Raw genomic sequence first — 26,797 nt, forward strand, 5'->3', positions numbered from 1 at the left:
ATGGACTGTGCACATGGAACAGGGACTGCTCCTGCTGTAATGGCCTCAGCATCTGATACCTGGCAGGGAGCTCAGAGTACCAGTGACCATCAGGAGCCCTTCTGCCTCCACAGCACTGCCCTGTGTGTCAGAGACTGCTTGGTACAGGCAGGTTTTCTAAAGATGGGTGATACTGTGGCTCTGGGGGTCTTTGCAAATGTGTGAAAGTCTAAGAGAGCTAACAGGGCAAATTTAAAAAGGAGCAGGCTGAGGTTTGAAGGTCAAGTGTGAAATAGGTTCTTAAAAGTAAATGATTAAAATGATTAATCAGTAGAGGAGAGGCCTTGAAGGGCCTAATTTCTAACTATCCTAGTGAAGCTGGCACTTGGTCTCCCTCTGGGAGGTCACAGGCTCCTGTGATATATGTACATTCTCCTTGGATAACAGATTAAACCTTATTAATACAAGCTGCCAGCTGCTCTTCAGCACTGATCTCTAAGTACAGCTATCCCAATGGTGCGTGTCCCTTACACCTAGAGCCTTGTTATACCAGACCTTAGTGACAGCTTGGTATGTTTTGTACATAGAGCAGGCCTGCCCTGCAGCTCAGGGTTCACCAGGGCTCAGTTCCTGCCTTATCATCCAGGAATGCTGTGAGGAGTTCCACAGAAATGAACCAGGCTTCCTATTTCCCCAGATGGTTCACCCCATCCTTGAATTTTCTCAGTTCCCTTTTTGGCTCAAAATGTGTTTTTTTTTCTATTTAGTTTAATTTAAATTATGTCCCAAATTTTCTTAAAACTCAGAGGAAGTAAGACAAAAAGACACTCCAGCCTTGCTGTGTTATCAGATAGCATTAAGTGTGAACTGATAAGGTGACTAGTATTCTGTTTTAGAAGTGCATATAGTTTAGATTTCTTTCTCTCAGACATTTTCATCACTTTCAGGGATTAGGAGAATCTCCAGGCTGCCAAAAAGCTCTTATCAAAAGCAGGCCTTTTCTGTATCATCTGACTGAAGCTCATGGCATCATCTAGACAGGAAGAGAACTTGGAACAAACTTTTCTGTGTCTGTTGTAATACTGTTGAGTGCCAAAATTACTGGGATGTTTTCTGTAATTGGCTGCTTTTTCAGTAGAAATACTACCCTAAACCTACTGAGTTTTCATAGTAAATCTTCCTTGCTGATAGGAGAAGTTTGGGGCCTGACTGATGTTTCTTGACAAAGAGAAATGTGTTTCTCAAAACATTCTTACTGTTTTCCACTTAATGCTGTTTGCTGAAATATCTCATTTTGCAGAGGGCACTAGAGATGCTACTCCTTCTATCTGCAAATAAAGGTAGGTCATAAAGTATTTCTGATATTCATCATGACTGCTCATGCTTTCATGATCTCAGTGATGATTTCCTGCCCCAGACTCTTTTGTATACATCTCTTGGAGATTTTAAGTAACCCTTCATCCTTGCAGTTTTTGTCTATTTCTGGCTCTTACTGTATCAATAGGCTCCTTTATACTCTTACCTTTGTTGCCATCAGAATCTAAAGCTGAGGTGAATTCTAGGCAGAGCCTGTTTCCATTATTATCTTTATTTTGAAGGAATCATTTGTCTTCATTATCTGCAGCTGCATCCTGAAGGATTTAAAAAAGGTACATATGATATTTTCCACTTATGGGAGCTTGGGCTTTATGCAGGGCTTCCCCCCCTCCTCCTGCCTGTTAAAAAAAGAAGTTTCCGCTCCACTGCTGGCGTGACAGTATAGAAAGTGTCTCACAGACAGACTGTCTCTCAAAGAAGCAAGAATCCTAAAACCCAGCAGATTCATGTCTAAACCTCATTCTTTCCCTACTGCATTATGAATCAGTGTACCCTGCTGCAGTTTCTTTCCCTCTGCAGTTTTCAGCATACTCCACCTTTTTAATTTCCTCTGTAGCTCTACCTACAGCTGGCAAACTAATCAGTTTGCCTGAGCAGTGCACCTCAAAATATTTGTTTATGTGGAGTGAGTCTAGCTGCATTTTCTGTTTCCCATCATCTGCTGATCATGTTAATCTGTTTCAATGTTTGGTTCAGGTACTGGCTGGTCATCTTAATCTCTTTCAATGTTTGGTTCAGGTACTGAGCTCAAAGAGCAATTATTTTATTCAGGGTAAGGAAGGAGGCACTAGAAAAAACTTAATATGAGCTAGCTGTGAAAATGAGTGTTTGGCACACTTTTAGCATGAAGAGAAGCAGAGACTTTTAGCACAAGTAAGAGAGTTATGAAGTCACTGTGTGGACTTATAGAAATGCACAATTCAATTTTTCCCCACTATAGGGTCTACATTGCTACAAACCTCTGTTGCCACAGAATATTTAATGCTGCAAACATGTGGCTTAGACTTAGACAGCTGTTGAACATAGGCAATTTCAGCTTCACTCCTTTTGCCTTCAGTCAATCCCTCCCACAGCCTTTGTTGCTGTGACCTACATTTTGAGCAAATGCTTTCTGATGGCATTTCAAAAGAAACTAATCTTGCACTCAGACTGAATCATGGCTGGATTGATCTGTGCTCCATATTCGGTGCATATGTAAGTTTATTTCTGCCTCCATCCCAGAGCAGCAAATCCTTAATGATCTGTGCTTGCACACAGGCTCACCTGCAAGGCACAACTGCCTGGAAGGAACTTCCAGGGCTTTTCTTTCTCCAAAAGCTAAGCTGCTGCTGGCTACAAGGACTAAAGATTTATTAATGGTATCAAATCTTTTTTCAAAATTCTAAATGTGCAAAGGAAGATAAAAGCTTTAATTAATAACTTTAAAAACATGCCATAAGACTAATAATGATGCTCCAGTAATTAACACATACCCTGGTTATACTGTGCTAACTAAATTCCCTATGCAGTTGTACTGTCAATAATACACCACGTGGAGAGCAGGATACCAGTGTCAATGTTTTCCTTGAAGTGAAGCATCCTCACAGCCTCCAGAGCTCTGGGATCAACAATGAGACAGAGTGAAAGAAAAGTACAAGAAAGGCACCTACTCAGGGAGCTCTTCTAAGTTACAGAATGTACTGTTAGATTTCTGGGTGACAATGGTGACATTGAAATGGCCCTTTGAGAACAATGGATCAATATTAGTCTCCTAAATGTGTCATATACCTACACCCTATGAGGCAACTTTTTCTTTATTTATTTCTCCAAAGTACAGTGCCCATTCCCTTCCTGTTAAAGGTGCTGAAGCATCTACTGCAGCAGTCCATGAACTTGTCCTTATTGTTTTTACACAGACAGTGCAATTGTCCTGTTCAGGCATTATTAAAGCCTTGCTATTACAAGGGGACAGTCTGATTTAGACTTTGCTGGCACTGTCACATTTACACAAGCACTCACTCCATAAGAGGGACTGCTGCAGAGAAAGTGTCACACTTATGGATTTGAACCATGCACTACCACACCCTCAGCTGTGGAAGGATGTGAGTTTGCATCCCTCTGAAGCATCCTCTCATAGACTGAGCAACATAATAGAATAACACCAGCCTCTTTCCAGTCTTCTCCCAGGACATCACTGGGATTATCCCTGCACCCACAGTGAAATGCTTCATGCTGCCACCGAAGCTGCAACATGGATGCACAGGGAAATGAAATCAGCTGTAGTAATTTCTGGCACTGAGGCCCAGGGCTGATGGGGTTCCTTGCAGGGACATCTGGTCATTAACCCTCACAGAATAAGGGCTTTTAGATCCTTTCAGTCAGGACAATGGGCTATATGCTAGGAAATGCTAACTTTGTGCAGCAGAGATTTACTCACACCTTTTGGGACCTCAAAAGCTGGTAGCTATTGATTGAGGCAAGGGTGATGAAGCACAGTCACAGCTGCCTTCATCTTTCATGTGGGGTCCATGGAGACCACTCGTAGTAGCAGGCAGAGTTCCCTATTGATTCAAGTAGCTTGGCAATTAAAAACCCTGTTTTCATCCTTTCAGTCATTTACCTTTCACCAGATGAAGCCAAGAGGCTCAGCCAACCTCAGCCAATGGCTGCTCAACTGAGGTGGGTGCACCCAGCTGTAACTGCAGATAAAGCTGAGCACAGCTTCATTTCATGCAAGTGAGAGTTGCCTGAGACACACACACCCCAACAGATGGGACAATGTTTCCCAGACACAGACTGAGGCCAAAAACCTGGTGAAGTGAAAATGGTGTGGCTCTGGAGAGGCCTTGCTCTGGGGAGAGCTGAGAGGGGAGGCACTGAAGCAAGGCTGTGTGAATGATTTTTCTGTGCTGCTTAAATCCCCCTCCTTTCCCTCCAGCTCACCACTGAAATTCAAGAGATGACAACCTCCGTGTGGGTCATTTGAACCCCATGGGGAAGAGGAGTGTGTCCTTCTGTCCCCAGGACTATTGTCCCAGAGTGTTTACAAAGGCTGAAGCTTAGGAGGGCCTCAAACCATCTTTGTTCAGCATACAGCACAGTGGAGTTGGGGGCAGTGGAGGGGCTCTGTCCTCCTGTGCTCTCAGTAATACCAATGGTAACAACTATGGCAAAGGCATGGCCTCAGCCCAGTCCATTTGGGGGCTTAAAGCACACATGGACTTTCCATCAGGAAAGTGGATGTGTTTTTTCATAAATCACTTTGCTGCCTAAATAAAATAAAAGGCCATTTCATTTTCTTAGCCACAGTTTCATAAAACAATAGACAATAATGCCCAGTTTATCATGCACATGGAAGACAAGACAGCAGAATAATGCATTCAAGCTACAAAGATTCCCAGAAACAATAGAGGACTTTGCCATGTGTTGTGGAGAAAACATCTCTGGTGAAGGCTCATGCAGGCTGAATGCCTTCTGGCTATTCTTGCAACACTATGCATGAGAAGACAGTAGTTATACCAATATAGGACAAATTATGCCCTAAAAGTCACATATAAGACAAAGCACTGTTGCTATTTTTAGAGTTAGAAATGCAGCTGGCACTCTCCAAATGGACTTTGAAAGAAATCCTTTATGCCTACACCCATGGTTTCCCTGAGCAGCCTTGCACTGAGATCTCCTAGTGCTGAAGTGTGTGTGCTGGGCAGCTTTGAGCAAGGAACCATCTTCCTGTCAGGTGAGCAGCACTGAACACAACTTGCAGGACTGAAACCTCAGCTAGGTGCAGTGAAAAAGCTGTGTAAGACACCCTTAAATGTAAGGACACCCTTGCATCTATTTTGAAGGGTTAAAAGTGTATTCCACACAAACACCCTCTGTTCATGGCTGCAATTCCTGACCATGCACCTTCCTCTCATCTCCTCCATTCCTGAGCCTCATTCCTCCACTCAGGCAGAAAGGCATATCTTGACTCTGATCAGGCAGGGGCAGAGGAGGAGCAAGAGCTGCTTCCTTGACCAAAAGCAAGTTTTGGGCTGCTGAAAGGCACTGGCTCTGTGTATTGCATCCCTGTTGCTCCATGAGCCCTTCTCACATTTTGTTGCCATGGATAACCCTCCAAAGCCAGCTAGCTCCTTCCATCTTCTGTTTAACTCTGGACAGTGCAGAAACTCAGTGGATTCCACTGGGAACCTCTGTCCAAACTACAGAGAGAAAACTTCATTTTAAAAAGCACCTTTACATATATGTGGGTAACTATGGTAATAAAATTCTTGCAAAGCAACAATGCAACTTCATAGGAATAAGTTTAAAATTGCTGCCCAGAGCGCAGTACAACAGGGTGATTATATGCCTCCAGGACTGCTGAGTGAGGGGGAGATTCCCACTATTCCCAGCTGCTGAGCACCGTGGTGTTTGTAGATTCTTATCTTTTCCTTGATCTCCTGTTTAGGACCAGCTAGGAGAACTGTTCTCTTCACCAGCTGGCTGTTATGGGGCTGCCATTAGAGGCTGGTGCTGTGCCCAGGACAAAGAGTGGTGGCCCCCTGCCATCCCCAGGGGCTGCCCCTGCCTCCAGCCACCCAGCTGTGACGCTGCTGCCTGCCACAGGAACGCTGCCACTGCGGCTCTCTTGAATCAGCTCCAGAAACTTAACAGTTAACTCCTGTCTTGTTTATAGAGAAATGAATTTTAAATTCTTATCCCAATACCTTCTTCTTCAACATACCAACTTTCTCTCCTCAATTTCCCTCTGTATTTACTTTGTGTTATTAAATGATGAAATCCAGCTAATGGGCACCCTAATTATTGCAGCATCCAAATGACAGGCTTCAGGCAAAATGATAATTACTTATTCAAAAGTATTCATAAAATTAACATATTCTGAATAAATTCAGGCTTAATTTAACAGGCCACTGCACTTATTACAAGCATTTAGCACATCCAATTGTTTAAACTTAGTAGAAAGCAGCTTACTCTTTCAAAAAATATCCGGGTCAGAAGTAGATGTAGCCATAATTTGCCTTAACAAAAGCAAATGTCAAACAGTTTAGGGAGCTATACAGCAATTTGTTCAAATGCTTGTAAGTTAAAAAGCCTACAAAGAAGCTCTTCCCAGGCTTTTAATTATGGCAAAGTATCCAAACTCTTTCTTAAATTTTGTTTCTCAGCCAAAATCAAGAAGGAAAAAAGTTATAGAAAAAGTTATAAATTCCCTTTCTCTCCTCCTCCTCCCTGTCTTGGAACAGACACAGGGCTTTATGCTGAGATCCTTCTATGGTTCCAAGTATTATATTTGAGATTTATTAGACTGTGATATACGGTGCAGAGTGTTCCCCACTGACATACTAACACACTAAGTGCTAGCTCTGGTGAGAGGGGAAAGAGCTATTTGTGTTCACATGGAAAATCTTGTGTGCCGCAGTGTCAACCTCTGCAGTAAAATCAAAAAGCTTTGGGAGAATAATGGAATGATTTATTTCATAGCACCATTCACCCTACCTGCAGGAGTGTCTAGTGTTCCTTCTGTCACTAAAACTGTGTCACCTGTACATGTCTCATTGTATTTCAGCCTGCTTTCTCAAGACTGGGAGGAGGCCTTTCAGTCATGCCATCTCTCTATCTTTCAGTCAGGGAGAAGTGAGTAACTTTTGAACAAAATGGGTCACTTTCCAATGAACTGAAAGAAAAGCAAGCAAGCACTAGGTTCATCGTTAGCTAGGGCTACTAGAGCTGTGTGAAAATCAGGTCCTGTGGCATGATGGCTAATTCACACAGACAAACACACACTACACCTCTCTTGCCTCCTCCTTCCCTTTCTTGAAAACACAGTTTTGTGCCCATACCACCTGGGACCCTGACTATGAGATCAGGAGAAACATTGCAAGGTGTCCCCCATCCCAGGTCCTGGAGTATATTCTTAGGTTCCAGCAGAATGAAACATTGGCAGCAAACCAGTGGATTAACTAATTCTCCTGTTACTTAAACAATGGCAAGGAAGAAAACTCTATCTATGAAAAAAATCCTTTTACAGCACTCTGACCATTCCCATAGCTGCCCTGTGACCTGTTTTAAAGATTTCTTTTGTTGCTGCAACAAAATTAACAACAGCAACATTTCTGTATAGCCTGTACTGGAAATATATAACCTGTAATGGAAAACATTACAGATCCTTGCTGTTTCTTCTTCCTGTTCATCAGATAGTATTGATATCCAGTTCATTAAAAGAATTATGGAGTAAATCACACTTGAAAGAACAGGATACCAGTCAGGTCCAGATGCTTCCAATTTACTTCACTAAAATACTTCTGATTAAAACACATTACTAGTGACGTGTCTTAAAAGGAACTTGGACTTCAAGCTCTGTAATAACTGCAATATGTTCCCAGTCTCTAGCCTTGCCACATGCCTAAGCTCAGTGTTAAAATCTCCTGCAAAAAGAGTTATTAGGTGCTTCCTTCAGAGACAGGCTTTCTCACTGCAGTCATTGCTGATGTCCTGGCACACCCTACAGAGGATCATGCAAATTAATATCATTATTTAGATGTTCCAGACTCACTACACATCATTATGGCATAGTGTCAGGTCTACACAAACTTCCACATATGGAGCAATTAAAAAATCTCTCAGCTACAGCAAGAGAAATGGAAAGCAATAGCTTCAGCAATCATCAGCATCTTAAAAGCAGCAGAATCTCAGCACTGACATGGACTGTGTATTAGTGCTCAAAAGATCTTTCTGAGTAGCTTTGATATGCAGGCTCCCAGAAGCCTCGGGGAAGAGTCTTAGGCACTGAATTCTGGAGGAGAGAGGACGTTTACACTGCCCCACTACAGCTGTTCCTATCTGCAATTCTGAAAGAACACTACAGCTCCAATTGCACCTTTATCTCCCACCACCAGCAGCTACTTAGACACAAAAGTTTCAGCACCTTGAAAACTTTCTGTGAACTCATCAGACTTATGATGAAATCAGTCCTCCAGCTCCACATGAACATCCTGTGAAGATTAACGTTGAGATAATTATCTGCAGGGTTTTTAAGAAATCTGTAGTTCAGACAGTCACCTAGGCTGTCACATCCTTTCTGCTTGAGTAACTGAGCTGCCTCTCCTCATGAGCCACTGGTTTTTGCAGGAGAGAGCAGTCTCTGGCAGAAGACTCTGGTATTGTCTGCTGCAGAAACCATTTCAAGCCTCTCCATCTCCTTTTCTGGTTTCAGTGTGTGACTGTACAGCAAATTCTAATGGCAAATCTTACTCAAGCTTGTAAGAGTTTAACTGCCTTGTTCCTCTTTATTCTGAGACCATGGCCAAAGAACTGTGTGCTTGCCACAAATCACATCGGCAGAGCATCAGATTGTCCCAGTTCTGACATGGCAGTGCTCAGAGAGCATGTATTTTAAAAATATTCAAAGACTCTGGATTCTGTAGCCATGTGGGATTTGGGGCTTCCTGTTAGCAGAAATGTTCCCTTTGCACTCAAGTGTGCAAGAAATGATCACTTGAGCTAAAGCAGCACTAGGTCTTCAGAGCATACAGCACGCAGTGGGATAGCTCTGATCCACACAAAAAGAGCTGGTGAGACAGATATCTGTGAACTGAACTATTCAATGCAGTGTCACATTCCTGCTGAGAATTTTTTTCGTATTTTGAGTCTCCCACTGTGGATTATTTTGATTCCAGCTTCACTGTCTGATCTGTTTACTGGTTAGAATGTTTATTTTTCCTGAAGAAAAACAATAAATGTTTTATGAAAGCAGCTTAAGAATAAAGTATAGAAAATCAAAGGAAAATCCTGAATTGAACTCTTCTTGCCTTAGGGCAGAGAACATGGCCACTGGATCCTAGTGTCCCACTCGTTGTTGAGAGATGTTCCCCATGTGCCATGTTGCTGCAGATACCCCTAGAACCCTTTCTTTGTCTCCCTGTAGCAGTTGCTTATCTGCATGGCCTGGGCAGTGCTCAGTCCCAAGCCTGCAGGGACAGGGGCTGGCAGTCACTTGCCCAGTCACAGCCACCCCAGTTGTGATGTCCTCAGGCTTTGTCCCTGGTCTCCTGCTGTCCTTCCAAAGAAAGGTACAGCTCCCCTGAAGAGCCTGCTTTGTGCAGATGTCTTGGATACAGAGGATATCTAAAACAGCTGTGGAAAGTTATGTTTAGGCATAATACTGAATACTCACTTGTACTGTATCCATTCAAGGACTGTTCAGACAATGGCAAGGCAAAGCTTTCAAGGAGGAAGACTTTTCACCTTCTTAGCTGGCTGTATTGTGCTGCCTTTGTGTGGAGAAATGCTCTCAAACATAAACAGCAGGATGTAGTACACTCACAAGGAAAGTTCCCTCATGCATTCATTTCTACGGTCAGAAGTCCTTTGGCCATCACCATCATCCTGCAGAGCTCAGGAGTTTGGCTTGTAGGGCACAGGGATGTGCAAGACAGCAGATGGGGGTTGGTGCTTATGCATCCAGTGGTCAATCAGCAGCCATCCAGATGGAGGTGGGCCATGTTTGTCACCAGTCAGTGCTTAGAACCGCAGAGGGTTTCCAGCCCAAGTGACAAAAGTGTTGCTTAGAACACAGAAGAGTGAGGGGAAGTTTCTGCTTGCCCACTGATACAGGTAACTGTGAGCCAGGCTCTGTCCCTGCTTGAGCAACTGAACTGAGCCACAGATAGTGTCACTTTGACTTGAATTGGGAAGACAATATCTGTGAAATCCCTGGGGCCTTTTTCAGACATCCATATGCTATCAACTAATCAACAAACCACTTATGTAACCCTCAGGTGCTCCGTTGTCCTTTGGTTTTTTAGGCACCTTTGCCTATAGAAGTTCCTCCCTCCTGTGTGCAGAGAGCAGCCACCTGAAGCTTTCAGGACCCCATTCTGCTAAGGAACCATTTAACACTCAGACATCACGAAACTTAATTTTTGTGGATGCAACACAATACAGTAACTCTACTCTGCTTCCATCACCTCATCTAGGAGTGTGTGTGTGCATGTGAATTCATTACTTTTTACACAAAAATTGGATAACACTGTTGGCTGCCATGGCATTATTCAACATCCATGTTCCCAAAGGAGCTTAATCTCAGCAATGAAAAAAAAAAGCAGGAGACAACTCCAAGGCTTTTTGCCAATAAATTCACTCCAAATCCTTTACTGCCTAGATTTGAAGGCTTTTAAATCCAAGAGGACTCACAAAATGCAATTTGGCCTTTGCACTTTCAACAATGAGCCATAAAACTAACACCCTGGACCAGTTCTAGTCTCTGTTCATAGGAATTTACCCATGCACCAGTAAGTTTATTATAACTTCACAAAAGTCAAGTGGTAAAGCTTCCACACTGAAATTATTAAAGAAAGGAACTTCTGTCATGCCAGACTGCAAATGAAGCTTAGGAGAACAGCTTCAAGCCTGTAAGAAGAAAGTTCCCAGTTATTCAGGGCTGCTCACGTCTCCAGAGCCTGTTTTTAATCATAACTCCTACAAGCTCGTTACATAGCTCATGCTTTACTACTTGGATAGTAGTTGCCAACTGGATGGAAACCTGACTTGGGATTTTCCAGTTTTTGGGAAACTTTGGGAAAGTTTTCTGAAGGACATTTGCTTGAGCAGCACAACAGCTTAGCTTGAGCCTTCCTAGAAGAGAAACACAGAAATCGCTACTTCCGTTAAAGGCACTCACTGGCTTTAGACAGTTTGAGGCCCATGCCAATGCCCTGCTAACCCTCACAAACTGGGCATTAGGGCTGTTTTAGACACAGGTGGAAAAGGTAATTGCTAAGAGTGGCAATTTTTCTTGGAATGGCAAAACAGCCCTGCTACTCACTGGCTTTGTCTCTACTACTTGCCTCTTCAGCTTGTACCATCCTCTACATCCACCACACAACTTCTTAGTGGTGGAGGCAAAGCCTTTGTGGTGTTGGTGGGCTCCTGGTGCTCTGGGATATGACTTGTGCCAATATGTCCTGCAACACACTGTTATTGACTGCTCAGCCTTGATGTGGCAAGACAGTCTTGTCTGCATCCCTGAGCAGCTTTGAGAGAGCTGAAAGCCTGGCACTTTTTTGTGGAGTCCCTTTGGCACAGCTGATTGCACAAGCAGATCCAGATACTCCTGAAGTGGAACTTGTTTATAACAAAACACCCAAGTAGTTTAATTTGAATCTTAAAAGATGATAGAAAATTAAGATAGATCTCCGTCTTCCTCTCTCTTGGTTTTGTTCTTACAGGAGGGTAGCATAAGAACGAAAACAAGAGGGAGGAAGACAGGGATCTATCTTTCTTTTCTATCTTCTTCCAAACTCAATGAACTAATTTCAGCCCCTGCCTCAGTGTTGGCCAGCATGCACTCTATTTAATTGATACGAATAGAACCAAGGTCTCAGAAACAGGATTTGGCTTAAGTTTAGAGTGTGGAAGAAAAGAACCCTCCTTTCAGATTGCTCCTTTCAGCTGCAATGTGGTATCTTGAGTGCTGATGGCAGAGAAAGCAAGCATGACCTGTCAGAGCAGAGGAGACAGAAAACACTGCATGTTTCTCTCCTGTTGTGCTTCTGTAGGCCACATTGCAATAAACACAACAGCTGGCTGATTTCTTCATGGCAGTTCAGCAATCCTATCAAAGGGGATTTCTCTGCATAGCTATGTGAGGGATGAAGAGAGAGTCATTTTTCATGAATGCTCAAGATGAGTAAGTTTTGGTCCTATGTTCCTGTTGTAAGTAGTGAGCAGAATCCAGTGAACAGGACATATATTCTGCTAACATTGAACCTCTTAAAAATCTTATATTACTGTGCAACATGGAGCAGAAAAATTACTCTTATAAAGATAAAAGCTGGTCAGATAATATTGGATATTGCAGTGAAATAAGTGCTCCTAGTCTCAATCTCCAGACATTTCCAAGGCTGAAGAACTGAAGATTATCTGGTTCATTAGTGGAATGTCTGCTCAGTTTGAATCTAATACTTGATAGTGCTGTGGCCAGAACTCTGAGCCAGAATAAATACATTAAATGGGGGGGGGGGGGGGGGTTTAATTCTTGAACTATGGCCCTGCTTTGTGAAACACTTAGTTGCTCAAAGAATTGAAGGTTGAATCACCAGAAGTGAGAGTTGTAACATGGAGGGGGACTGAAGCCATTGGAAATTCTCTTTGTCACAGGAGAGAAGGTAGGAGAAAAGCAGCATTCCTCAGCTTTAATTTTATATGGCCAAAACAAGTAAAGTCTGTCAGATTCTTCTGGCTCTCTGATCAGACCTGAGGTGCTTGGGTGTGATGACAATGAGTATTAGTCATGATCACGGTGTTATTTGTCTTGTAGCAGGAAAGGGGAGAGATCTCACCTTGTCTTGTCTGGTTCAGCTTAACCCCAGTCCCAGCAATCACAGCATACATGAATTATTCCTCAAAAGGGAGGAAGAGAGGACATGAGAGAGAGAGGAGGAAGAAGGAGAGAGGACAGAAAGAAGGAAAGAAGCAGAGCTCTGGGTTCAAGAGAGAAGCCTGCAGCTCTTTGAAAGGCCTTGCCATCCACTTGCTCTCCATCCCTTGGTGTTGCCCTAGGAGGTGTTCCCTGACTGCACAGGACCTGCCACCAGCAGGGGAACTCCACACTGACTTCAGCAGAGGGTAAAAAGTGGATCAGTCCTAACCAAAGCACTGCTGGGTTTTCAATTAAAAACACCCCCAACCAGTTGTGAGTTATGCCCAATACGTTTAATAACCGAGGAAACCATAGCAAGTGACAACTACAAAATACAAAGCAGACATGAAAATTGATGGCCTAAAAGTGGAGAGGAATAGTGTCTGAAATGAAAACTGAAAGCAAAATACACTTAACAGAGGATCTGGGTTCAGATCTAGCACACACGGTCACATACAACACTGCCTTAGTAACAGCACACACAGATACTCGTTGTACTGGGGGTTTTCACAGTTCTCCACTTCATCCCAGATGACAAGTAAATTGATGCTTTTATTCTCTTACATAAATTCTTGTGCACACAACATCATCAGCACCAAAGGTCTGGAAAAGAAATAAAAATCAATCAAAAGAGATTGAACCAGCAAATATTTAACACCATTTCAAAGTGTTATTTTTACTAAAGTAACTAGTTCTACAGCAGAAATACTTTTTCTTATGTCTTTTGACAGATGAGAGTAAAGACAGAAATCATTTTGAAAGAGGAATGCAATGTAAATGACCTGTTTTTCAAGGCAGGGTGGATTTTGTCAGAATGATAAATGATGCATAAATTCTCTTTTTCTGTAGTTTCTTGGCATGAATTGATAAATAAACATGAGAAAATAAAGTGAATTCGGAATGTACTGTTGTTATATTTAGAAACAGTTGCGGCACTTTGAACTAGAAATGCTGAGGGGGAATTCAGATGGCATGTTCCAAAGGTATTCTTTGATATTTGCAGATATAAATCCAAGCAGGCAAATGAAGTCAGTGGAGGAAAGATGAAGACCAGGAGAATGTACACCTGTAAACACAGTGCTGCTGCAAGCAGCTGACGGCTCCTCCTGGGATACCAACCTCTCTTCCAGGCTGGAGTGTGGGCAGTGCCAATGACAACCTTCCTTCAGACACTGTGCCCTTACCCAGTGAGTTTGTTAGCCATGAGAAGGATCTGGAAGACCCTACAGATTATCAGAACATGTAGGCAGGACAGTGATTGTGGGGCTGTCTGAGAAAGCCACCTGAATCCCAAAGTGTTTGTATGTAATTTCAGGTCTGGCAGGCTAAAATTTGAGCAATGAAGCATGAAGGAGACAATAGGGGCAAGAGTGAGGAAATAGAGACTGCAAAAAGCTTCTTCACATTCAGCTATGCAGACAGAAGGTTTTGAGCTCAGCACTAACAAGGTCTGAGTTGGGATGTCTGGCTGTGGTCACTGCCAAGGTCTCACTGAAAAGTATACATTAGGAACTACCCCAGTGCATTATGAAAATTGGGCTATTTGTCTTAATGCTTTCTACACCTGTTCTGGCCAATAATTTGAAAAGACTTGGCTTTAAAACTGACTCTGGATTATACTTTGTTCACTTTGTTGGGGACACAAGTCTGTTAGTATTTTGGAGATACAGACTTTGTTTTTATGCATATCAATATCATATCAGTGCTTAATATATATTTTTAGATTTTACATTAATACACCTGAAAATAAACATTAAAAGATGTGGGTAGTTCTCTAATGTTCACAACACCAGCTGCAAATACCCTTATTATGGCTTCCTTCAACATTTCCAAATTATCCACAAAGGCAAAATTATTTCAGCAGGAGTTTTGCCAGAGAGAGGAAGTAAGAGTCAAGACCATCCAGGGCTCGAGGTTTTCTGTGGAGACTGCAAGATCCCTGCAATAGTGATTGTCTTTCACACTCAGGCACTGCTAAGCACAGGGAGCCTTGGGTCCCCTGCTGCTACTTCAACACAAATCATAAACAGTAGTAAAACAATTCCTGTGTAGTGTTCTCCCAGAGCTGGCACAGCCCCAGTGTGAGAGCTGGAGCTGCACAGCCATGCAGCCATGGGTGGGTGGGGATGGATGTCACATCAGTCAATTTAATGAGAAAGGCTGCAGCCAAAACTCATCTAACCTCCCTGACAAATTTATGTCCATTCTTCCAGGCAAGTTAAGGGAGAAACTCCTTCCCCTAAAGCTAAGCAACAGCAGTTATTCTCAGAACAGCTCAGCAGTTCTATTGAGAAGGAGCACTGCAGGGAGGAGTAGATGGAAATAGATGTGATTCATACTGCAAGGAAGCCACTGTGGATCTGAACTTCTGAAATTGCAGTGCCCAGTTCTAAGATTGTGCTCCTGGGCAGAGCTTGCTCCTAAGACATCAGTGCAGTCTGACTGGCAGCTTCCTCGGGAGATTTACAGGACGGAGTGTGGAAATAAAGACTAAAATTTGTGGAGGAAGAAAAAAGACATAGGACTTTCTGGAAAAGCTCAGTAGTATGGGTGAGTAGCAGCACCACAGAGAGTCACAGCTCAGCATGTTTGTGACACAGGACACAGACTCCTCACTTTGTACTTCCAGCATCCAGCTCCAGCTAGACTTCTGGACTTCCGAAAATTGCAGGCAAAGGACTACATTCAAATTACTGTGGACAAAAATGAAGTGCAGAAAATATGGACATTTTCAGGGAATCCAAATTTTAAAAAATCAGTTGCTACACACAAGGACTCCACAACACACCATTCTCAGAGTCTGTAAAACTAAAACCACTATAATTTAACACAATAATGTCTTTAAATCTGGATTGCAAAGAGATAGAAATCATGCAAAGCACAATTACAACATGTAACCACTGTGCACTTCTCAAACAACAAAGACATCCTTTCCTTGAAGATCCAGCTTAGGTTATGTGGCCTCTGACCTGTTTTAGGAATAAACTGCATTTTTTAGCACTTGGATTTCATACCTTATACACATTTAGATGATTAACAACATAATTGAAACACATAAAGGGCTTTATTGTCACAGTAATGTACAGGTTTCAATGTGGACTTTCACAAAAGTGTTTTCCTATCTTATCATGACTCACTATCATTTGTTCATAAAACTCCACTCAGTGTTACTAAAGCAAGCAAGAAGGAATATGTTCAAACTTGCTGCATTCTTTTTCTTGTGGTAACTCACAGAAATGTCTGATGTACAGCGGGGCCCAAGGTCAGGGGAGGATCCAAATCCAAAGGGTGCTATTCCTCTGTTCTTCACATTTAAATCCTTGTACTCAATGGTAGGATAAAGCAGTTTAGTGGTTTTAATTCTAGACTCAAAAGAAGTGATAGTTCCTGACCAAATAGGCAGACTTTAAAGATTTCCATGACCCAAAGCAGCAGAACTTCCAAATGAAAAGAGAATGAGCAGTCCTGGCTATTTGGTGTTGTAGTTTCATCAGAGCGACTGAAAAAAGTGCAATGGTACCAAATTGTAATTCAGCTGTAACAGGAAGATGCAGGATTTTCAAACACCACCTTCTCATTGGCTTGGAAAGGTCCCACTTATCTCATAAAATGCTACAAGGCAAGGCTTCTATCTAAATCTAAAATAGGATTTTAAATGTGCAATGACTGCAAATTACAGAATTGTTTTCTTCACTTAGCTTGTCATAATCTGTAGCTAAGAGTCCAAAAGCACACTGCAAACAAAGCCCTGCACAGGGGATAATCCAATAAATTGACCTCTCTCAGTTCACTCAAAATCTGATGACCACTGACATCATGAGAGATTAAAAGAGAATTACAGGGCAGTAATATATTTCTGTAGGAGCAAATCTCCTTTTTGAAGGCCTTCTTTATAAATATTTACTGAGGAGGCTTTGTGGTAAGTGTAGACACAATATAAGGAAGAGTGTCATTGAAACAATCACCTGGGAAAGATCACTTCTGCCACTGTTTGCAAAAATCCCTTTATCTGCTCATGACTGATCAAAATGCAGAGGCAACTTACAAAAGGAAGACAGAATCCATCAGCAAAATGATGGAGAAAAGAAGGTATTACTTAAATGAGTCCTCAGAAAAGGCTTTGTCCATGTGCACACTTCCATGTTATCTAGAATAAAGATATAAATCTTCACAACAAAGGCATGTTGCCTGTTTCCATTCTCCTCCTGACTCCTACAAAATTTTAAGAAAGAGGTTGATCCTTACAAGGCCATAGTCACTGAATGTGCAGCCCCCACTTTCAAACTTGTCTATTAATAGCAAATCACCCAATTCAAAACTTCATGTTCCTCAGGACATCAATTGATAGCACCATGAAAAATGAGGCAGTTTCTCAAGGGGCCTAAATGTCAGTATTTGTGTTTGAGCACTGCTATATTATACAGTTTCTTCAAAGTTGTGCAGCAAATGAAGGACACAGATCTGAGACAATGATATCTCCCAGGTAGAGATGAAAGCCAGGGCACAGAGAACATCTAAGCTACAAGTGATATTACAAAAGGCTGCATTCAGGATCGGGTGCAGCCAAAATGCAAAGGGCTTTGGCTTTTTTTTTTTTGTTTGGGATGTGATCCAGACAAGGCTGCAGTAATGAGCAGGGGCTATAGATCCCTAAGCCCCCTTGTAAATCTGCTCATGGCAAAGAGTAAATTAAAGCATTAGGCCCATGCAACACACATGCATGCATTATTACAGGCTTCTGAACTTCTGTCAAGGCTGCTCTAATGGAAGAGCAGCCACCCCCCCATTCTGAGCTTGATATGGCTAGACCCTTCTTTTGAGAATTGATTTTATATAAGATCACTCTCTAAAACTTATAGAAAAGTTAAACACTTAGGTAGTTTGACACAGTTTGATACAAGGCTTAGGCGCATCACACATTCCAGCATTCCGCTGCAAAATCTCATTCCAAATCTGCATTGACCCTTCTCACATACTATATTTAATTTCAGAAGTCAGCAAAATAATTTAAAAAATGTTCACTCGCTCATCTAGGCTCCACAGCTCACTAGTTTTAATCTTGATTTTTCTGAGAGGGAATGTAGACTAGAAACCATGCTTGAACCCCCACCAATGTTCTGATCTTTGACCCTTGCTACAATTGATTCTGAGAACCCCTGTGTGATAGGTGAACTGTGTAAAATGTGCTCAGAGGCTGTTCTTAAAGCCCCTCTTCAGCAACCATCCACTTTAAAACGTTTGTGTGTTACAAATTAAACTTAAATCGATAGAGGCATGAGCAGCTGTGAAAGCAGCAATGCACCTAAGGTTTGAATATAAATGCATCTCATTTGAATAGCTGATATTTGTAAGCAGTATCCTTCAACTTTGCAAAGAGCAGATCTTTTGTTCTGCTGACTTACATAAGTGATTGATAGCTCATTAATGTCCCTGACAAAAACACACAGCCACAACAAAAACATTGTGAGCATAATAAAGGGAAGAAAAGGCACTTAATTCCAGGTCATAATTTTCAAACAAATAAAAGAAATATATATTTTTTGTGTTATATTCTGATCTTGATTGCTCAAATGCTAATCCAAGTGTAGTTTATGAATGCAGAGTTGTAAATACAGATATCCTGACTCTATGTATGCATTACAATCCTAAAGCACAATACAATATAGAGATGCAGTCAAGACAAATAAATGTCAACTTCAGTGGGGAACTACCCTTTCCACCCTCCCTTGCTTGCACATTCCAGGTAATTCTTATCTACATTATTCAGTAATTTTAAAAGTGCAGCGCTGAAATCCCAGCGAGTGCATCGGATGAGATTAGAATAAACAGCTCTGATAAAAGATGTTGCAATGTTCTAGTTTTAGATCAATGTTCTAGTTTTCAGACCATCTTTTTATAATGCAGAACTCGATCCTCCCCTTCCTTAGCTGAAAGAATTCTTTTTCTAACAGGACTTCAGGCCTACACCTGTCATTGTATGAGGCAAATATTATTTATCTACTAATAAGAGCAATTTTATTCTCCATGCTGCAAGGAGCTAAGGAGAACTGAAGGCAACTGAAGGTAAAGAAAACCTTTGCTAACTAAATAGTGTGTGCTCAGCATCTGTGTACCAGAGAACATGATGTCACTTCCAAGACCATCATTTTACTCCAAGGAAATATCTTTAAAGAACAAGGAATTCTTCTGCCAGGATGCAAGAAAGATTGATAACTATAGAGTAATATGGTTTCTATTGTAGCTCTGTGGTAGTCATGGCAATTAAACACTGATTATTTTTTTTTATTGTTATATAGGCTAATAAATGCATTTTATTTAATAATGCTGTGTTGGAGAGAAAAAAATAGTCTTACACTAGGAAAATACTATAATCAAATGGATCCCCTAAGCAATGCAGCACTTCAGATCAAAATTATGTGGCAAAGATCCAACATTTATGGAGCCAATACTAACACAGTAAAACTAACTTCTTACCCCCTGCCTGTCACCCCAAGTCTTTCTTCAATTCATGCTTAAGTCTAACACAGTTTACATTCTTTCTTGCAACTTCTTTCAAACTGGGCATGACTTTTCTTGATTTCTTCTGCAACTGCATCTAATAGCGAATAAGGAGTCTCAAGACTTCTTGAAAGAATTTTTTGGATGGAGAATCAGAAGCAGAGCCTTACTGAAGCACATCAGAGAGAGCAAAGGAACAGATAACATTTGTTAGGTAAGCAGGGAAATTTGAGAAGTGTGAAGATGGGAATTGTTAAATATTTGAAGCAATATGGACAGCAAGAGTGAATGAGAATTAATCTCAGGTCCTAAAGATCCCTAAGAAAGCTGTGGGGGTGGGAGAAGAAAGAAATCAATTTAAGTTTCATCTGTAACACCCAAATATTTTAAAGTGGTTGATGACTGACAAAGGGCTTTAAAAGAAGAATACAGAGATCTCTTCTTCTCATTGCGATCTTGCTTTTGAAGTAAGATATAAGTGGGGGTTTGCAGACTCAGATCCAAGGAAATTCGCCAAGCATAAAATAAAATAATCTAATGTCGAATCTTTGTTCACTGGAGTGATGAAAAACCCAAACATTGTGGATGGGCATGAGATCAACAGAGTCTTTTCACTAAGGGCTCTTATTCCTACCTTGTTCCCTTTTACAGCTGCTGAACACACCTCAGCCAATCCCTTCAAATAGTTTAGCTTCTAAAGCCCAATTCTCTGAAGGAATGTTCTGGGGCTTTAAAATGAGGGACCACAGATAAGAAAATGTAGCTTCTCCTCTTCTGTCTCTCTTCAACCAGTAGAACCTTTTGTTGCCTCCCATAAGATTTAATTTTCAGATTTTTTTTTTCTTTTTTTTTTTTTTTTTTCCAGAAGGGCCATTTCAGCTTCTGCAAAGGACCAGAGGTCTCACACCACCATTACTCTCAAAACCACCTCATTACTGAGTTTTCGGCTGTCAGATCTCGAATGTTAACCCACATATTTAAAAGATCTGTACATTCAGTCCCATCAAATGCCACGAGGGCTTGAAAATGCTTGTCCTGAGGATGAATTATTGTCATAATACTTTATAAAGCAAAGGAGGTAGGAGAAACTGTATATCTTATTGAATAGTAAAAGTGAAGAGAGAATGATCCGGATCACTTGGAAACAAATACCAAATTTTCATAATGGTCACAGTAAAATCACACATTACAAGCAATGAATGTAATTCCAGCTTGCCTGAGACAGGAAGGGGATCAGTCTGGGGAAATGGAAACCAGAAAAGAGTTAACGAAGCCCTTGCAAATAAATCAGGATCATTTTAGATAGGAGTAGGGAGAGGAAATCACTGTAACATCAGGTGTTAGATTGCTAGCAAAACAGTACATGCCATTCGGGTTTTCTTAGTTTAGGAGGGAAATTTGCAAATTGACAGGCTTAAAAAGCACTCAAATAATGATTCAGTGAGAGCTTTCTTTACATTGAAAGACTCGAGGTCTTCCAGTGGTTTAGCTTCACAAACACAAAGTTCTTCTCAGAGGTGGCTTGATTGGTGGTGTTAAGAGAAGTATTTGCAATAACAAATTCTAGGCATATTATTTAGGTTCTTTTATACACAATATGTAATGACTGGAAGTTGAATCTACACATACACAGATTGAAAGAAATATGTATATTCTAATGGCAAGGAAATTAACCAGGAAACCAACTTACTGAAAGTTCTCAGTTCCTATAAAAGAAAATATTTTACTAAGAAGCAAGTTGTTCTAATTTGTCTCCTAATTGGAAAAATAATTAATTCACAAAAGCTCAACAGACTGTATTAAACAAGAAAAAAGGTTAGTTGGCTTTAAATCTTTGAATCCCTCTAGTTTCTTATCCAGGTTCATTGTTCCTCCCCAGCAGGGTAAGTTCACATTGCTGCTAGCAGGAGGCAATTGTATTATGAGCGGCTTTCTTGCTTTGCTCGGAGCAGTGCACTTTATTTAACAGCTGCCTCTTCAGCTTGTTGCTTAAATACTAAACTACAGAAATGTATTGTTAGAAAGCTGGAAAAGTTATAGGAATAACTTTTAGTTAGAGAATATATTTTGTCCACTGCATTTCATCTAAAGATCCAAAGAAGAGATCAAAGTACTTTGCCTCCTAAAGTTTTGTGATAATATAAAGCATTCCAGTGGTTGAGTCAAAAGAAATTATGCAGCATTGGACTATTCATTCATTAGAAACCAGTGTGATTTCACTAACAGCACATGTCCTCATGTGGGTGAACAGTTCCAAGATGTCTGGAATAATATTAACACCTTAGAAGCTTTTTGTTTATACCTGGTTAGGTTTGAGCCCTGTTTTTGTTTCAGATACAATCTTAAAAACAGAACTCCATCTGCTTTAGAGAAACACTTGGGAGGCTGTTTGTTTTTTAAAATGCAGAGGTTCAGTTAGTGTGATAGTTAAAAAATAAAACCTCCCTGCTTTGATGTTTTCTTACCCACCACTCCAGGAGCCTGTCTTCCATGTCCAAACTGATGAGGCATAACAGTCTAATCAACTGTTTATCCAGAATTCACTAGTTAGAACATGTGCAATAAAATGATTCTGAACTCGAGCTGAACTGCGCTGCCGTGTCTTTACTCAGATGCAGATACTGGTAAATTAATCTGGAGTGACTACTGAAGAAAGGTGCAGCAAAGAGAACTCTAACAGAAGTTAGAGTATTAATTAAATTAACAAAGCACAATCTGAATAAACAAACCGTGTGTGACTGAGGGTGGGCACGGCCAGGCGGTTGCAGAGGTGCTGCTCACAATGCCCACGGTCACCCTGCTGCCAGGTGGAAGCTTACACACCACTGCGGGGACACTGGCTGACAGCAAATGTGCAAATCTCTGTATTTCTAAGAAACTCATGAAGGCAATTCTCAATCTGACTTGGAGGTGATCAGGGAAGTGGGGAAGGTGGCAGAGATATGGGAGGCAATGACATTTTTTTCATGAACAGGAGGGATTACAGCATACTAACAACATGCCTATCTTTCTTGCTATATGCCATGTGACCATGGATAAGAAGTATTATGCACATGCCTAAAAAGAAGATTCTCCAGAAATGAGGTCAAATGCCTTGATCTCACTTTCACCAGAGAAAATCTGCAATAAATCAAGCAAATTCTTTGATGATGTTGTGAATTTACAGAGCAGAAGTGGCCAACTTGTGATTATTCTACCAGTACTAGTATGGTGAAAGTTTTAACAATCAAATGCAAGTCAGAACATGCATATATATCCATTTGCTTTGAAAAAAAATAGAAAAGAAAGGGAAAAAAACCAATGTATTAATTGTAAAGTAGAGGATTATAACAATGGTAGTCTTCCAGATGGATTTAGGTAAAGAAAAATAATAACTCATACTACGTGGTAACAAAAAAACCCTGATAATATGGTGCATGTATTGAGGGAATTCAAGGTTCTTACCAAAATCAGTTCATCATTAGCTAATTCTCTAGTCCAGTATGTTTTGGGACCTTCTCCCTCAATAAGAGTTTGTTTGCAGTACATCTTGTTTTCATTCTCCCAAGTGGCCAAACTCTGCAGGCAAGAAAACCATTAGGAAATACATTAATTATATTCCCCAGCAGCATGAGACAGAAACAACAATGAGCAGTAGTGAGAATAATCACTCCACTAAAGGAGCAACACATAGATAGTCAAAGGCAGAGGAAAAAAAGTAATCAGTGGAAAGTGGTGAAATAAAAATTAAGGTATGAAGGGGCATTTTGGAAAGAGGAATATATTAGTAACAAAGTAATTGCAAATGTGTCTTTTCAGTGTGAAGACACTCAGTTTCCATCAAATGCTTGATGTTGGAAAGTGTAATTTAGGAACATGCAAATGTAGCGTCTACATTCCCAATCATCTTTGTAAAAATGATTTGATCTGACGTTATTTATCACTACAGAGTCCCCTAAGAGTAAAAGCATAAACAATTGTATATATCAAGTTGTAGTCATAAATAATGCAGTATTTGTCACTTACAATATTTCCTGCTCTATGGCACTGTGCCAAGTTAACTGTGTATTAAACATATTGAGCTAACAAACTAGAATAAATCACAGCTAAATTTTAAAAAATGTCAGAATTCAAGTGTTTGTGACATTACTTTTTTTAAGGTTGTGAGTCTGAGGATTGAAATACCCTTGGGCATTTTTCAAAGCATTTGAATAACAACTATGAAACCACTGAAAAATAAAAGACCCCGAAATGACATGATTTTGTTAAACTTTCACAAACTGGCAAGCCCTGACTGTTGCTTTTCACTTGAGCACTGAACTCCACAGTGCAATGGAACAGCTGTGCAGAAGGATGCCCTGTAATGAATGTTCAAGTAATCACTTTATAACTACACAGGGCAGACATTTATTAGCCTATGATTATATACATGTACATATACACATGTGCATGTGCGTATGTATGCCTAAATTCAAGTTAACACTTCACAGACTTTCCAAGGGAAAAACCCTTTACTTTGATTAAAAATTAGCTGTTTACTTTTTAAATATTTTTCAAAACAATAGATTTTATAAACTAACAAGCCATCTCAAATGGCAGTTATAGAAGCTGTGCCTTGAAGTACAAGCATATATGATGCCGTCTTTGTCTGCACAAACAATGGATCAAGTTAGTTGGCAGTACAAAACCCTCCACCCCATAAAGTATATCAAAATCTATCACCAGTCATCAGTTTTGCCAGATACTGCAAACTACATTCTGGAGTATAATTTTATTATCTGTCAGTTTCTGCTCTGTGGCCACATCTTGGTTATATACACACAGCAGTACAACTTATTGCTGAGAGCGGACTATAAATAATTTCACAACACATGGAAAAAATTTACTTCTTCACAAAACCCATTTCTTTCAGGTTTTTCCAACTTTCATAGCTTACAGCCTAATTATTCTTTTTCCATCTTCAGCAATAAATCCTTCTCTAGAAAGCGGGTCACATTTATTGTATATGCATTATGTATGAAGACACTTTTGTTGAACAAGATAAATTAACAAAGCCTGCAACATTTCCTGGACAAAGTGTTAAATATATGATAACTCATCCTAGAGAGCAAGTGGATGTTCTAAATATTCACTGATTGCCAGAATCTGCTTCTTGTTTCATAAGTTTCTGTTGACACCAATTGCACTGGAAGCAGTAAGTTCTGAATTTTTATTGATAGAGATGGTCTCAAAAGCTGACCCAAGAATTAGGAGAGATCATATTTTGGAAAGTAGATTTTTTTACCAACACTGGATACTTTTAAAACTGGATCCTCATTTGAGACTACCTTCTGATAATCTTTATTTGTACTTCCTTTATAAGAGTTTTATGTACACTTATACATACTCCTTTATAATTATGAGAGTAAACTTTCTGACAAAGGCATAACTAACCCATGCCTTCAATAATGGTTTTCAAAGGGCAGCTATGACCATAGCCCAACTCCCCAAATCTCAGATCCCACATATCTACACCAGCAAGAACCTGGTGTCAGATGCTGCCGACTTAAATCCCCCTCCACAGCCACAAAAGTGGTAACAGAGGTAGAGGAGCAGCGTCTCACACACAGAATCCAGCCCCAAAAATTCCACGGAATGCATCTAATGCACTTCTGCTCAAGGAGATGGTGTAACTGTGTCTGGTGTAACACCTGCTGAAAGCCTGTCTTACACTGTTAAAGAGCTATCTATCAGTAAACTGGACATATGCACGTGGCAAGAGTGTGAAAGAGGATTTCAGCCCCAACCAACAGTCTGTGATCCTGCTTGAGAACTCATCTGATTCAATCTAAGACAAAAGCTATGTCAGATTTGTGCAATAAATCCTGACTCTTGAGGTCTCTCTTGCTCCACCACTTCCCATGTTCGTGTCAGGGACAGAAGCTGGGGAGAGATTTCACTGCAGCTGAGGTCTTCAGGGGAGAGGAAAGCAAAAAGAGAACTAAACTCTGCCAAGCTGGAAACCAGATACCTGAACTCTGCTTTCAGGACCTTTCATGTCCTGCTGCCTTGAGATTTCAGTTTTATCCCAAAAGAGGGACAAGGGAAGTGGTGACCATCAAGAACCTCCAAGAATGCTTCAAGAAGAGGGTGGAGGGCAGCAATGCCACTGTCTGGGGAGATGTGTTTGTCCCATCTAAAGAGCGGCAGATGTGTTTGTCCCATCTAAAAAGAACTTGGTAACACACACACACCCCACACATATGCACATGCCCCAGCTCTCCTCCTACCCTGCACTTCCGTCCATCCACCGTCTCCTCCTCAAAGCTCTCCCCGATTTTGAAGTTGATCTCAGTGGTGCGGACAGTAGTGGAAGTTTTGATGTAGAACTGGTCCCCGTCCTGGCGGATCTCCACATGGGGTTTGGAGGCGGCTGCCACCGCCACTTTCCTGAGCATGGCATTGACACCTGGGCGAAGCGGGGAGGAAACAGCTTGAAGTGGCCAGCGGCGCCCTGGGCTGACCTCGCCCAGCATCACACAGAGCAGGGAGCGGGGCGAGAGCCGGGGCACCGCGCGTAGCCCCCGGCACAGCGGCGGCGCTCGGGCAGGCTCCGCACGGCCGGCGGCACACGCGGGCTCCGGCAGCGATCCCCGCGGCAGAACGCCGGGCCAGCGGCAGCCCGGCTCCTCGGGCAGGACCGCCGGTGAGGCGGGGACCGCGCCGTGCCTCGACCGCCCCTTCCCGGGTAGGGCTCCGAGCCACGCTCCGCACCGGCGGGAGCCTCTCCTGCCCGCGGCCGAGGCGCGGAGCTCTCCCGGAGACACCGGGCACCGGAGCGCGGCTGCGGCTGCCGCCCCGCGTCCCCTCCCGCGGACACAGCCCGGCTCCCCCGCCACTCACCCAGCGCCTTGAGCAGCTCGTCGAAATTCTCGCTGCTCTTCATCTTCCAAGTGCCGGCGAAGTTGGGCATGGCGGGTCGGGCGCTGCGGAGGGCGGCGGGGACGCGGCGCTGCTGCTCGCTCTCCGGCTCAGGCACCTTGTGAGTGGGGCGGACCGCGGCGGCAGCGGCAGGGAGAGCCGGGCACACCCACCCGGCCCCCCACCCCTTCCCTCGGGCCAGCATCACACCGCCAGACAGCCGGCCCCCTCCCTGTCATGGCCATCCATCCATCCATCCATCCATCCATCCATCCATCCATCCATCCATCCATCCATCCATCCATCCATCCCCGCCTGCCGCCTGCCTCGCAGGCTCCACAGCTGCCCCTCCTCTGGGGCTGCCCAAGAACGAGAGCCCGATCGCCACTTGTGCGACAGATGAGGCGGACAGTGAGGACGTGATGAAGAGCCCCAGAAGCAGGCAGGGAAGGCAGAGGGCTATCCCACCAGGCTCACGCTGGGCTGATCCCAGCACGGCGGGGCCGAGGCACAGCAGCCCATCGCACCCCACCCGAGCCCCGCATGCTCGGGCCTTCCCGCTGCCAGCCTGCCCGCAGCGCTGCTCACTGGCACAGCCAGCAGCTCCGAGGGGTGGCAGGGAGCAGAACCCTTTCCAGGACAGGGAACTGCTGTAAGGAAGCT

General features: G+C 42.3%; 1 protein-coding gene across 1 annotated transcript; it reads right to left on the reverse strand.

The window, feature by feature from the left end:
• Window positions 1–13,028: 13,028 nt before the first annotated feature.
• Window positions 13,029–26,249, reverse strand: CRABP1 (cellular retinoic acid binding protein 1). Its single transcript, XM_063170170.1, has 4 exons — window positions 26,117–26,249; window positions 25,504–25,682; window positions 22,700–22,813; window positions 13,029–13,360 (listed from the first exon to the last, which is right to left on the reverse strand). The coding sequence occupies exons 1-4, from the start codon at window positions 26,184–26,186 to the stop codon at window positions 13,310–13,312; spliced, it is 414 nt and encodes a 137-aa protein (XP_063026240.1). The 5' UTR covers window positions 26,187–26,249; the 3' UTR covers window positions 13,029–13,309.
• Between the last annotated feature and the right edge of the window lie 548 nt (window positions 26,250–26,797).

The sequence above is a fragment of the Melospiza melodia genome, chromosome 15 (genome assembly GCF_035770615.1).
Source record: "Melospiza melodia melodia isolate bMelMel2 chromosome 15, bMelMel2.pri, whole genome shotgun sequence".
Taxonomy (NCBI): Eukaryota; Metazoa; Chordata; class Aves; order Passeriformes; family Passerellidae; genus Melospiza; species Melospiza melodia.

Coding starts and splice junctions, on each gene's coding strand:
- CRABP1 (XM_063170170.1), bottom strand. CDS start 26,186: ATGCCCAACTTCGCCGGCACTTGGAAGATGAAGAGCAGCGAGAATTTC. Junction 25,683..26,116: donor CGAGCTGCTCAAGGCGCTGG/GTGAGTGGCGGG, acceptor CGCTTCGCCCAG/GTGTCAATGCCATGCTCAGG. Junction 22,814..25,503: donor TGGATGGACGGAAGTGCAGG/GTAGGAGGAGAG, acceptor TCTTGCCTGCAG/AGTTTGGCCACTTGGGAGAA.